At 45.9% G+C, this 12,740-nt stretch overlaps 2 protein-coding genes and 1 long non-coding RNA gene across 14 annotated transcripts in view; 1 reads left to right on the top strand and 2 right to left on the bottom strand.

Moving 5' to 3' along the window:
- phip (pleckstrin homology domain interacting protein) overlaps window positions 1-1,511 on the bottom strand; it is a 25,086-nt gene extending 23,575 nt beyond the window's left edge. The window contains exons 1-5 of one of the 5 annotated variants that reach the window (XM_058065333.1): window positions 1,264-1,511; window positions 709-968; window positions 537-595; window positions 421-450; window positions 236-295 (exon numbers count right to left, since the gene is read on the bottom strand). In XM_058065333.1, the coding sequence (XP_057921316.1) occupies window positions 236-295; window positions 421-450; window positions 537-595; window positions 709-748 (189 nt within the window). In that variant the 5' untranslated portion in view covers window positions 749-968; window positions 1,264-1,511. The remainder of the gene's footprint in view (window positions 1-235; window positions 296-420; window positions 451-536; window positions 596-708; window positions 969-1,263) is intronic. The other 4 variants (XM_058065329.1, XM_058065328.1, XM_058065330.1 and 1 more) reach the window with 4 other exon arrangements.
- LOC131121907 (uncharacterized) lies at window positions 478-4,354 on the top strand. Its single transcript, XR_009128407.1, has 3 exons — window positions 478-2,047; window positions 3,036-3,126; window positions 3,503-4,354. It is a non-coding gene; the product is annotated as an uncharacterized LOC131121907 (long non-coding RNA).
- hmgn3 (high mobility group nucleosomal binding domain 3) lies at window positions 4,135-12,482 on the bottom strand. 8 transcript variants are annotated; one of them, XR_009128350.1, is made up of 7 exons: window positions 12,323-12,482; window positions 9,848-9,898; window positions 9,635-9,664; window positions 7,858-7,908; window positions 7,349-7,438; window positions 7,050-7,232; window positions 4,135-4,815 (listed from the first exon to the last, which is right to left on the bottom strand). XR_009128350.1 is itself a non-coding variant. In XM_058065339.1 (7 exons), the coding sequence occupies exons 1-7, from the start codon at window positions 12,335-12,337 to the stop codon at window positions 4,808-4,810; spliced, it is 348 nt and encodes a 115-aa protein (XP_057921322.1). In that variant the 5' UTR covers window positions 12,338-12,482; the 3' UTR covers window positions 4,135-4,807. The 8 variants fall into 8 exon arrangements, 3 of the variants coding, with proteins under 3 accessions (XP_057921322.1, XP_057921324.1, XP_057921323.1); XR_009128344.1 differs by having other exon boundaries at window positions 7,349-7,441; XM_058065339.1 differs by having other exon boundaries at window positions 7,133-7,232; window positions 7,349-7,441.
- Between the last annotated feature and the right edge of the window lie 258 nt (window positions 12,483-12,740).

Below are 12,740 nucleotides of genomic sequence, written 5' to 3' on the forward strand. Positions count from 1 at the left end.
CTTTTAACTTCGCTTTCCCTTTCAGGACACGCGGGGGACACAACCTGCACTCCGAGGACAAGCCAGAAGACACAACGTTGACCGAGCCCCCTTGACCCACAGTGCACGACCACCCTCTGCCAGTTTGTCAAATTTAAACACATTCTTTTTCCTCCCGCATCTGATGAAAAATGCGGGAAATTCAATTTCCAAGTTGCTGTGTAAAAGTTTCTCCCTTCCAGAGAAGCTGCCTTACCAAATTGTCATACGTTCCTGGGTGGTCCTGCCCGGTCCAGTCCAGCCTTTTGGGCAGCAGCTTGCAGAAAAACAACAATATTGTGTTCGAAGCATATAAACGTGTTTTGCTGTTTTAAAATGTCAAAAGATGTAAAGGAGAGCTGAAAAGGCGACAATGCAGCATCTCTCACACAACCTGCTTACCTCCTGATCTTCCACCTCCCTTATCAGCGTCTGAAAAATGGATTAAAAAGACAACATTACGCCTCATGGCCTCCTCGGATGTGTTGCAAAAGACGATCAATTGGATCAGCACCAACCCGGGCTGCTTCTTGGCACGGCCCTGCCTCCAGAAAGCGGGCGATTAGGAAGTAGAGCTCTGGTGTGGTTGCGGACGGAGAGAAGAGGCACAGGGTTACCGATTCGTCGCGAGCGGGAAGGGAGGACATGAACGACAACCTTGGCACGTTTCTCCCGAGCTCCGCTACTCACCAGAAGTCAACTGCGCGATATGGGGACTGTCTGAAGCCATGTTTGTTGGCGTGGTTCGGTGAGGCGGCCAGCAACGCCGGAGCCGGGCCGCTGGGTGTCGGTGGCTGCCCTGTAGCTGTCACTGTTTATCCACCAGGAAGAGACTGCCTCCATTCAACACCGTACAAAACAGGCCCGGCTCTACTTGACGTGCTCCTCCGCTCGGCGCCGAGTCTAGTGCCCGTGACACGGATTAGCCCACCAAACATGACTGAAAACCCCTGAACACGAAATACACACACACCACACGTTTGTATATGTGTCAGTGGTATTTTAAATGATGAATTTTGCCAGAAAATGTGGTGCTTTTGTCCACCACCACCCACCCCCAAAACGGGGGAAACGCGGAAGGATATCAGAGGTGTATTTCACCAGTGGAGGAGAAGGCTATAATGGCAGCCGAATCCAAGTAAAGACACTCGGCAAAAGCGGCCGCTGTCTAACGGCTGGGTGGCATTTGATGCATTCATAATGGAAAAGGCACCGTTTTCTACAGTTTATGTGGACATATCTTACATTCTTTGACGTCAAACTTGGGTTCGTTGTCCTCGCGCGCGATTGTTTTTTGTTGGTTTGTTTGTTTGTTTCGCTTAGCTAGCGCTAGCTCCTTTAAAATCCAACACGCCAGTGTTTTTGCTTTTAAACGGTGGTATCCCCGGCTAACACACCCGAGCTCTCTGCGCGCCTCCTCGGCGTGGAAGACGCCCGTGTACATGTCTCTTCGTCACGCCGCCTGGCTGTAAAATGGGGGAAGGGTTGTCGGTGGTGGAGGGGCCATGCAGCCTAATGAAGGAAGTCCTGTGAGTTACTGGAAAGCAAACTTAGCACAAATATAATCACTGATGCTCCAAAACTTTTCATGTTAAATCCATGAAATATACATATTGCACATCTTGACCAAAATCTCCTACTCCTGCACATTGGGTTGGGCGGTCCAACTAAATATCAATCGTATAAATACTGATTGAATCAGTATAGCGCTGATACTAAAGCGGTGAGATTGATATTTTTCAGTTCTCTTGTGTATATTGTGACAAATATGTGTTGGGGTTTTTGTGTTGTTCAAATTGTTACATATGGTGGGCAACAGGACAAACAAAAATGATCGAAACACCATATACCAAATGCAAGGGCAATTGCATAAATGCCGCCAGATCAACAACAACAGCATGAGAGAAATTCAGGTTGGCGGAACAAAACTGACTCCAGGTGCATCAGACCACGAGCGGGATGCCTGTCTTTAAAGTCATGAGTCGGATGCCCACGAGAAAGTTGGCTTTTATCGAGGCGGAGTGGAAAGGTACATTTGTAATTAGTCTTTTGGTTGTCATATTTTCCAATACTACATGGAGAAATCTCACTCAAGTCATCCTGTTCCTTATGTCATTTTCCCATTGTGCTTGTGTGTTACTGCTTTTGCATCACATCCGTGTTTTGCTAACATTACTGTAATAAGAAAGTTTAAAAAAAAAAAACAGAATCAGTATTTTTTAGTATCAGTGTCTGCAACAGTGGGCCTGTATATACTTGGATATTTGCAGTATAACGCTATGGTACATACCTATTAGCTCTGTCGCCTGTTGGACGTAGACCAAAGTAACCGATAGCCGTACAATAACGCACATACTTGATTGTCACACAGAAGAGGAAACACTTCCAAGTAAAGGTGCTCCACACTTAGCATAACTTACTGATGATCAATGATTCACTCTGTTGTTCTCCATGGCTGATATGGTATGCATCCGTACAAAAGCATTGTAGTTTGACATACATTGGTGTGAAAAAGTGTTTTCTTATTTTTGCATGTTTGTACCACTTCAAAGTTTCAGATCATCAAATGAATGTAAATGTTAGTCAATGACAAGTCAACACTGCAATTTTTAAATGAAGCTTTTGATTATTAAAGGAGAAAAAAAAATAACTAAAGCTCATGGCCTGTGTGGGGAAAAAGTTGGACTTTTTGGAAGGTGTGTGTCCCATTCTATCTGACATTTCAGAAGAATAAGACTCATTTGTTGGATGATTTCAAACCATACATGAGCAGTGGACCCTGCGGCCACAAGGAGGCAGTCTCTCTGTGTGTTGACATGTCATCACTTTGTCTTCCTGCGACCTGCTCTTTAGTCATCCTCAGTGACAGGCCATCAGAAGAGTGCTGTAAAAAGTTCCTGCTGTCAAATCCCGTGACTTATATATACTACTTATATATATACTCAGAAAAAGTTAGGGATTTTGCTCTTCCAGTTGAACTTTCAGGATGAAGCTAAAATGCACTCTAACCTTTTCAGGTCAACGTGATTTGAAGAAGAGCACACGTCTGCCTTTCTGTGACACCGGAAGCTCCCTGGCCACTTCCCTCTGAGGACATCCTGTGTCAAGGTACTGTGTGTCAACTGCTAGGCGTCTTCTTGGTCTCGTCGCGTCACAATGTCAACAGCAGGATGAAGAGGAGTGTAAATGCCAGTTTTACTCTGAACTCTGAGATGGGAAAGTGTTCTGTGGGCACCTGAGGCCGCCTCTCAAGCGTTTAAAAGCGGCCAGCCTAATTCCCACTCTATTTATAATGTAACGCTGGAAATGCTAAGCAGCTATAACGCATTTTGCTCATGTCATTCAAAGATATCCAACATGCTGTGTGTGTGAGTGACAGCTTGTCGTGCATCAGAGGGCTACAGTTGGGTTAGAGGCCCCACACGGGCCAATCAGGCCGATGCTGACCTTTCACTTCCTGACGCAGCAGTTGTGTTTGTTTCAGCCACGTGACCCCTGGCGACCTCATACGGCTGCACACGCGTTGGCTTTGTGCAGGCCTCACTCTCATCAAAAGGCACTCCTGGACCACACCCAACGCTCCGGCACAACCTCTGAGATGGAACACCATGGGCTGCTCGATAACTGACATACTAGCCAACCACTGTGAGTGTATGCTGTCAAACAAAACATAACGCCAGCAGACATCGGATTAAGGGCACTGGCTTTTAAATCCATGCTTAGCGCCCTCTGCTATGGTTGGAGCATGGGCAGAGCCCCGGCCGGTTTGGGCAGGCAATGGTTAAAGTCATATTTGCACATTTTTAGCTGTCATACACGTGTGAAAACATATGAAGCACTGTGATGGTATAAAACATCACGAAAACATTTCTCCTTATATGTTACGCACATATTGTACTGAGCAGCCAGGACAATACCACAGTAGGTTTAATTTCCTGTTCTATGGTTATCATCGTATTTCCCCTCTCTGCTGCCGCATCGGTGAAAGTTGAATTGAAAAGTGTTCGTCTTGCGTCAACCTTTGTGTGATTGTTTTTTTCCCTGTTTGCCTTTTTAAACATCAAGTAGGGTAAACATTTTAATCCATAAAAAGTTTTAAAAATCCAAGACAAGAAGTCAACTTTTTCTTTTATTTGAAAATATTCTGCCAACAGAATGAGTCTCCCAGTGATGAACACAAGCACCACTGCTTATTGCTATGTCACTGTGCGGGGTGTGGGGGGTTATAGAAAAGGTGCTAAGGGCCGTTCTAAAAACCACAAACTATAAAAATGCTGCACATGTTCTCCATCTTTCCCTTCCCTCAGCGCTCTGCAAGTAAGCGGGTGTCCTCCCGGATAAACAAAAGGCGAAGATGAATGAATGAATGAACGAATGAATGAACGAGCCTTTATTCTTGTCACTTATACAGAAGTACAAGTGAAATTGTGCAATCATCCGTCCATACATATCCAACATAGTATGCAGTGAGACAAGGGACAAGATGATTGGGCGATGAAGGAGCTGTAAGAAGGGGAACAACACTAGGAAAGGGGATGAAGATGAAGAACATCTGCAGCTGTCTAATCATCCAGAGAAGAAACACATGCCGCTAGATGCAGCCATGAACGGGGTTTAAGGATGCTGGTCCTTCATCTCTACCACAAGTCGACCAAAATCAGCATGGTACAAAAAATAGTAAGAAAGAAAACAACTTTTGCTGCCGTGGAACAGAAGGCGGAACAAGTGAAGAACAAATGAACAAATCTGTTGACTTCACTCCTTCCCTTCCGTCGCCTCCTTGGCCGATTCACTTGCCTGCAGGCAGAAGAAGGAAACATCACATGTCAGAAATACACACGGCAAACACTTTGTTACCTTAGTTCAACCTTCCCACGGCACTCCCAACAGTACTCTACATCACACCAGAGAATCACAGCATATCATAGCATGGACATATGCCCCGACTGGCTGTGAGCTGCATAGGAGCTGACAGAGCAATCTGATTGGTGTTCTTGCAACGGAATGACATCATCGTTTTCCCGTCCATGACATCAACTTCCAACATTTCCATCCAAGCTGCAGATGCGTTTTTCAAATGTGTTTCTTTAGCAAATATTATTTTAGTAGGACTGGCAAGAATATTTAAATTATTTTAATAAGCCACTTGATTATTTTTTCAATTAATCAATGACTCGAATTCAAATGTTTTACAATTTCTTTATTTCTGCCTCTTTATTGGCTGCACGGCGACAGAGTGGTTAGCATGCAGGCCACACATCTAGGAGACCCCAGTTCAATTCCACCCTCGGCCATCTCTGTGTGGAGTTTGCATTTGTGTGCATGCATGGCTTTTCTCCAGGACTCCGCTTTCCCCCCATTCCAAAAACATGTTAGCTTCATTGCCCCCCCAAATTGTCCATAGGTATGAATGTGGGTGGGAATGGTTGTTTGTCTATATGTGCCCTGGGATTGGCTGGCCACCAGTCCAGGGTGGACCCCGCCTCTCGCCCCAAGACAGCTGGGATAGGCTCCAGCGACCCTTGTGAGAATAAGCGGTAGAAAATGAATGAATGAATGCCTCTTTATTGATAAATACAAGATGTGAACAAAAAAGAAATTTATAGCAAAGAAGCATTGAAGTGAAATAGGCTTGGATCAGCTGATCCAAAAGGTGGCATGTTAAGAATGTATATTGAAGGTGATGTAGTGTCAGGTATTCACCCTGGCATCATCTCTTGATAGCAAAGGCAACAAAGCTTTCTCTCTTTGACCAACGTGGATGGTTGAGCTGCACAAGCAAGGCCTCTGGCAGCGCCACTTCTGCTGAGCTTGGACGCTTGAACTTCTCACAAACGTCCTGAGACTCATGGAACTAGAAGTCAAGAGGTAGAGCCTAAAAAAGGATCCCATTGGCTGGCCGTCAAGACACGGGACCATCCTGGGCCCAAATGAAGGTTGCTACTGTTGCAGAGTGCGGTCCCATAACCATCAGACATCTGCCAGAGAAGACACATCTTAAAAGGTCTGGTCTCCTTCAGGGTTTGGAAGCAGCAGGAGAGCACCAAACATGGGACATTGAAAGCTTTCTTCTCCCTTAACGGTCCCGACGGCTTCCAACCTGACTGGCATGACAAGGAGATCCCACCTGAGATGTTTCCTTCAATGGAACGATGGAGCTTCAGGTCGCGCGGGGGCGTCAAATGGTAGCCGGCTATGTGTAGGTAGGGGTACATCCCTCATGACAGAAAGGCCTGGTCTGTGTGGTAATGACTGGCTTTTTCAACACTTGACAAAGGACTTCTTCCAGAGGAAGAAGCTGACTCATCCTGCACCTTCCCTCATCTAAATCCAATGGAGAACATTTAGGGATGGATTTACAAAAATGGACATGAGTTCCACACAGTGAAGCCATCTTCAGCACATGGAGCAACATTCCCTCTAGCCTCCTGGAAGCCAACGAGAATGGCACGGCTACTCATCACTCTCTCCTTTTTACACTTTTCATTTCTTCTTTGATGATTAGCGTCCACGAGGATCATCAATCAATCATCAACTGTTAATCAACAAACATAACATTTCATGGGGAGGTGCATATTTTCTTTGTTATTGCACAGTTACTAATCACTCTCTCCTTTTTACACTTTTTATTTCCGTTAGCCTTTTTGGCAGCTATGCTCTTCAACGTTGGATCAGCTGATGAGCAGCCTATTTCACTTGAATGCTTCTTTGCTATGAATTGCTTTTTTGTCTCACTCCCATTACTTCTTTTTGCATTTTCAATCTCTACTTAGAACCTCCTTAAGATCCAGCAGTGTTAAATGTCCATTCTTTACAACTGCTGTTACGATTTGGATCAGATTGGGATTGTACAATGTCCCTGTCGGATAAAAAAGTAAAACCAGGTGGCAGGCCCACCATTAGGTGTGCTTCATAATGTGTTTATGAGGGTGAGGAGATAAGAGTTGAAATGAATGTATGAGAAATACTGCAGCAGTCAAACAGGGGCAATGAAGGTGTAAAAAGGAGAGAATGCTTCACATGGTCTTTACCCTCGTCAGCATCGTTCTGATAATGGGAGTTCTAGCAAAGAGTTAGTGGCACACAAAGGTGGGTTAGGAGGACTCGGCCGTACCCTTCACTCTGACTGTCTCGCTCTGCCCTCGCACTGACATCAAGGAGGGCGCTGCGCTTCTGGTGGAAGACACACTGACAGACGGACGACACACAAAGATCTGTGTGCACGTGTGTGTGCATGTGCATATACAGTATGTTTCCAAACACAAATCAACACAATCATAATCAATAATCATAAACACCACCAATCGCCTTTTTGGATGTTGACACATACCTCATTAGTCTTGGCGTCTCCATTCTGGGCCGGGCCGTCCTTCCCCTTGGTGGTGCTTTTCTTGGCCTTCACCGCTTTTTCATCCGACACCTTCTGCAATAGAACACATCCTGTCAAGAAGTGGTTCAAAGCTCAGGCAAGATCAACCGATCAGTAGGATGTCTGGACGTCATAGAGGCCCCACGGAGGGCAGCGTCACTTCCAGGGGTGTGAAATACGGACGCAGGCATTTCCCACTAAAGCCACATGGAAACATTGTCTTGCTGTCTGTTGTAGGGCTGCAACTACCAATCATTTCAATAATCAATTAATCAGTCAATTATTTTTTGAGCAATCGAATTGGATTTTTAATTTCCGGATCTTTATTACGGGGACTTATTATGCTCATTTTTCGAGCCTTTGTATTGAGTTGTGGTATCCTATTGTGGAGACCACCACCTGTTGTGGTCCGCAGGCTGCATGTTTGACACCCCTGATCTAGAGCTTATTGTCTGAAGGAATGGATTTACCTTGATGACGACCTTCTTAGGTTTGGCCTCTGGCTTTGGTGGTGCAGGTTTCTGCAGAATCAACAGAACCCTGTTAGGACTGAACCACCTTGTTGGGATCCTTTAGTCCTTTAGATTATCAATTCAACATTCCAATGTGACCAACATGTTCATACAGTAGTTAGGAATGCTTATCAGGTCTCTCCATGCTTTTCAAAAGCTTTCTCCAAAGGCTTACACATGCAACACTAAATAAAAGAACACGTGCACAAACGCCATGCAAAGAGTTCCACATGCAAAGAAACAAAGTATGAAATCCCTTTTATCGTTTCCAAAATTCCATTTGATTGTTTTTTTTCTAGGGCTGCACGGCAGACGAGTGGTTAGCGCGCAGGCCACATAGCCAGGAGACCCGAGTTCAATCCCACCCTCGGCCATCTCTGTGTGGAGTTTGCATGTTCTCTCCCTCCTCCCCCATTCCAAAAACATGCTAGATTAATTGGCGACTCCAAATTGTCCATAGGTATGAATGTGGGTGGGAATGGTTGTTTGTCTATATGTGCCCTGGGATTGGCTGGCCTCCAGTCCAGGGTGGACCCCGCCTCCCGCCCGAAGACAGCTGGGATAGGCCCCAGCACCCCCTGCGACCCTCGTGAGGATAAACGGTAGAAAATGAATGAATGAATGTTTTGTTCTAGCTGCACAGTGGGCGAGTGGTTAGCGCACAGCTAGGAGACCCGAGTTCAATCTCTGTGTGGAGTTTGCATGTTCTCCTCGTGTGTGTGTGTGGGGGCGGGTTCCAGGTACTCTGGTTTCCTCCCACATTCCAAAAACATGTTAGCCCCCCCAAATTGTCCGTAGGTATGAATGTGGGTGGGAATAGTTGTTTGTCTATATGTGCCCTGGGATTGGCTGGCCACAAGTCCAGGGTGGACCGCCTCTCCCCCAAGACAGTAGGGATAGGCTCCAGCACGCCTGCGACCCTCGTGAGGATAAGCGGGAGAATGAATTAATGAATGCATTTGAATGAATTGCATTTATTCCATTTTACACGTATTTTTACCGGCATAGCGTGTCTTCATTTTGGGTTAGTGCCAAAATAAAATGCCAAAATCCCTACTTAAATTTATGGATGCAATACATCAATTGGCAATTTAGTAACTAAGAAATGGATGTCAACCTCTGCACACATTGCCACTAAACTGACCTTTTGGCTAGTTCCCTGAATCCATCAGTGATTCCGTGAATGTGAAAATGATAGGGCCTTACAGAGTGTGGTGAAGCCTCATGATCCTGGACTGTAAAGCTGAAATATCCGCAATCTGTGCAGCCAGAACAGCTTCCACTCCTTTAGCAAGACTACCAAGAAGATCCTGGGTTTCTTTCACACCAAACTCCTCTAAGCAAGCCTTTATGGATGTGGCTTTGTCCACTGGAATTCTTCTCTAAACCCTTCAGACAAAGTTGGATGCTATAATTGTCCAAAATGTCCTGTTCAAAGTGGGATTCGAGGTTCTTGTCCAACCTCTGCTTGATTCATTAACTGGCGTTCTTGCCAGTGTTGGCGACCTAAAGCATGCGATCATGCAGCCTCCTTTAGCCACCAAGTGTTGCTTTCACTCGATTGGATCATGAGTGGATAAAAGACAACAGAGAAAAGACGAGGATAAGAGACAATTGTTGACATATTGTGCAGCCTGGAGGACTGGGTACCAAGCATGTGTAGCTGGGAGGAAGGAAAGGATAGAGGTGAAGACAGTGAGGATGAGGATGAGGTCCCCCTCATGAGGTCACTTACCAGTGACAATCTCTCTGACTTTCTGGTGGGCTACCGGAGCAAAAGGTGATCATTGAGGGAAAGAGAGAGAGACAGTGACAGAAAGAATGAGAAGAGACACATCACTTGTACGAAAGCGGTCTTATCTTCAGCTGATCTGCTCGCTGCCTGCAAGTCATTCCAAATCAACTCCTTGCAACAATGCACATATCAAACACACACAGCAAGGTTTACCTCTTGTTTTGTCACCTTTGATCCCTCCTTGCCCTCAGGGCCCTCAGGAGACTATAGGAGACACAAGAAGGGATGGAGAGAAGGTGAAGATTAGGCCTGCAAGTTGCTACTCGTTACTCCCATCGATCAGTCACTGATGAAAATCGGACGATTTCTGTGAAAAAGCATGTGACCGGCATATGCTGATAAATGCCCTTCATCACCTGTGGCAAGCACTATTGCATCATGCAGCCTGTAGCGAGTATCCCCGCCAACTTTCCTCTCCTTCACGCCACAGACACCCCAGTCCTAAAACAAACACGTCTGCTGTGTGGAGCCTACCTGTCGTTTGTGAGCGTGACATCCATTTTGCCCCTTATCCTCATTAGGGTAGCGGGTATGCTGGAGCCTATCCCAACTGTCTTTGGGCGAGAGGCGGGGTACAGCCCAGACTGGTCGCCAGCCAATTGCAATCATTCACACTCACATTTCAAACCTGTGGACAATTTGAAGTCGCCATGCCACAAAGAATATCTGGCCGGGGTAGCATGTTAAAAAGCTTGCATTAAATACGGCATTTGAAGAACAAACACGTGACAGAGTATGGCGAGTTTGCCAGGCTCAAGGTGTGATCATCAGTCAAACGGCAGCTAACGCAGCCATGTGGCTAACACTCGCCCGTGTGTGCATCACTCTCAGAAGTCCAAAGCAAATAACCCAAAAGATTCATCAGCCGAGAGGAGCATCCTCTCTCAGCCCCGGAAGACACACCGAGCGCACTCTAACGTATCCTGCTCGAATGCCATCAGACTATGTACTCTCACATCCAAAGTCTCCTTAAAGAGGACGTTTCATCCATCACAAATGTCAAATGTGTTTCACTCTAAATGAAGATGATTTTTGCTCCCCTTTTCATATCATGGAGCCAATAGTACTTAATGTGCTGTTGATCGCTGATTGGAGCATCCCCAGTCATCATGTTAAACTTGAAAAGTACCATTGAAAGAAATATTTCCTGTGATAGATGTGAAATGTTCAAATAGTTTGGTTCTTTTCACACTTTTCCTGACTAAAAGCAGTCTCTGCAAGGAGATGGACCGCCCAGCATCCAATGCCCATGGAAGAATATTGATTTCTGTTTTATGGTAGAGTTTTGGTAGAATTTCTCTGACTTGTAATAAGTATATTTTGCTTGGACACTGGAGGAGATGCCATACATCCCTTTGCTATTGTATTCTGGTACAGTTCAAGAGCAGTTGTTTTGATTTGGGCCTCCTATACAGGAACGCTTTGAATAGGTAGTACTGGGGGGTGCTTCTGCCATCTGGTGTCCCAGCTATCGTTCTCTGACCGAGACCAGGCGAAATACAAGCACTGACTGGCAGGCCTAGCAGTATGTATTGTTCTACTTGGGATAGTGCTTTATCATGACCGTTACACTTTCCCCTTCAGATCAAGCACAGAGTGGACAGGGCAATGAATTCCAGAGGGTCGGGACAGCGATAGATTTATGACTATGTTCTAATCCAGGGCTTGGCAAACTACGGCCCGGGGGTCACAACCTTTGCATCTGCCCCGCCAGTTGCTTCCAAAGTATTTCATTGAAACTGTTAACATACAAGCTGACAACATGACTTGCAAGTAGTCAGAGTCAATTAATCAGAGACAAGGCTTTCACATGCAGACAACGACGTCACCCATGAAACCGAACAACCACAAGTCAACAAATATGTGACACACAATTTCACCTACACAGTGCCAGGTCAAAAAGGAGAAACGTTCACACACACTTTTCCTGCTGAGGAGTTGGCAACAGTGCTGCCAATTGGCCAATGAACTGTTCTGCTGAACGGTTTAGCTAAATAAAGGTTATAAAATGATGGCATGTACACTAGAACAAGCACTGCATTTCACTTGGTCAGCATGTGGGTTCAGCCCTATATGAATTGTGCATGGCGACATGTTGCCTTCTCACCTGCTGATGTTTTTCTCTGACTTTAACTGAGATTATCATTGCATTAGTTATCATTTTATTTCTTCTAGAGACTCAACCCGTGTATGTTTAACAGTCAAAAGTGTCCATACCACCACGGATCCACTCATCCTTCACTTTAACCCCCACCCAAACTGTCTGTCCGCACACGCACAATGGTAAAATCCAGGTGGTACAAAGATGGGCGGGCCTATGGCATCACACCCAAAGGGTGAACCCCTGAACCTTCACTTATGTATCTGTTTTTATCATTATAATAACATAATAACATCACCACATTTTACGCATTTGCCCGTAAGTCGTGCCCTCGTGACATTTTGTCCTGTCCACGAAGAACAGCAAAAAAAGGTGAGATGAGGAAGAAAACACGAAGGTATGAAGACGAGTGGAGTTCAAAAGCAAAAAGACGCGCCTCGAAACTTGCACCTCGCTGATTTGGACGCGCACTGCTAGTTTTTGTTTTCAGCAGCAAAAATTAGAAAAAATGAGGGGGCGACACTCACCTTCCTCTTCGGCATGTTGCTCGTCAACGACCCGGTCAAGCAAAGGACCTAAAGGCGGTGAGAGTCGCGCTGTGAAAAAGTCCACAGGCCGTGAGGATTTCAAGTGGCTCGCGATGGAGGGTCGATATGTAAAAAGCACCTTGGCTCGGATGTTCATTTTAACGCCCCCCCCCCCCCACAAAAAAAACCCCTTTTAGCCTCGCCGTACCATTGGTCGACCCTAGCCTAATGCTCTCCCGTGCTGACTCCTCATTGGTCGAAGCTGTCTCCATGTAAACAAGAGCGTCACGGCAGCTTGATTGACAGCCACCACAGCCTGCTTCTGATTGGCCGGGCACCTTCCCGTCGACCCCGCCCCCACCCAACTCGATCCTCAGTCTCCGCTCTGCTCTCGGTGCTTCTGGGTAATGTAGGACTG

This window comes from Doryrhamphus excisus, chromosome 1, assembly GCF_030265055.1.
Source record: "Doryrhamphus excisus isolate RoL2022-K1 chromosome 1, RoL_Dexc_1.0, whole genome shotgun sequence".
Taxonomy (NCBI): domain Eukaryota; kingdom Metazoa; phylum Chordata; class Actinopteri; order Syngnathiformes; family Syngnathidae; genus Doryrhamphus; species Doryrhamphus excisus.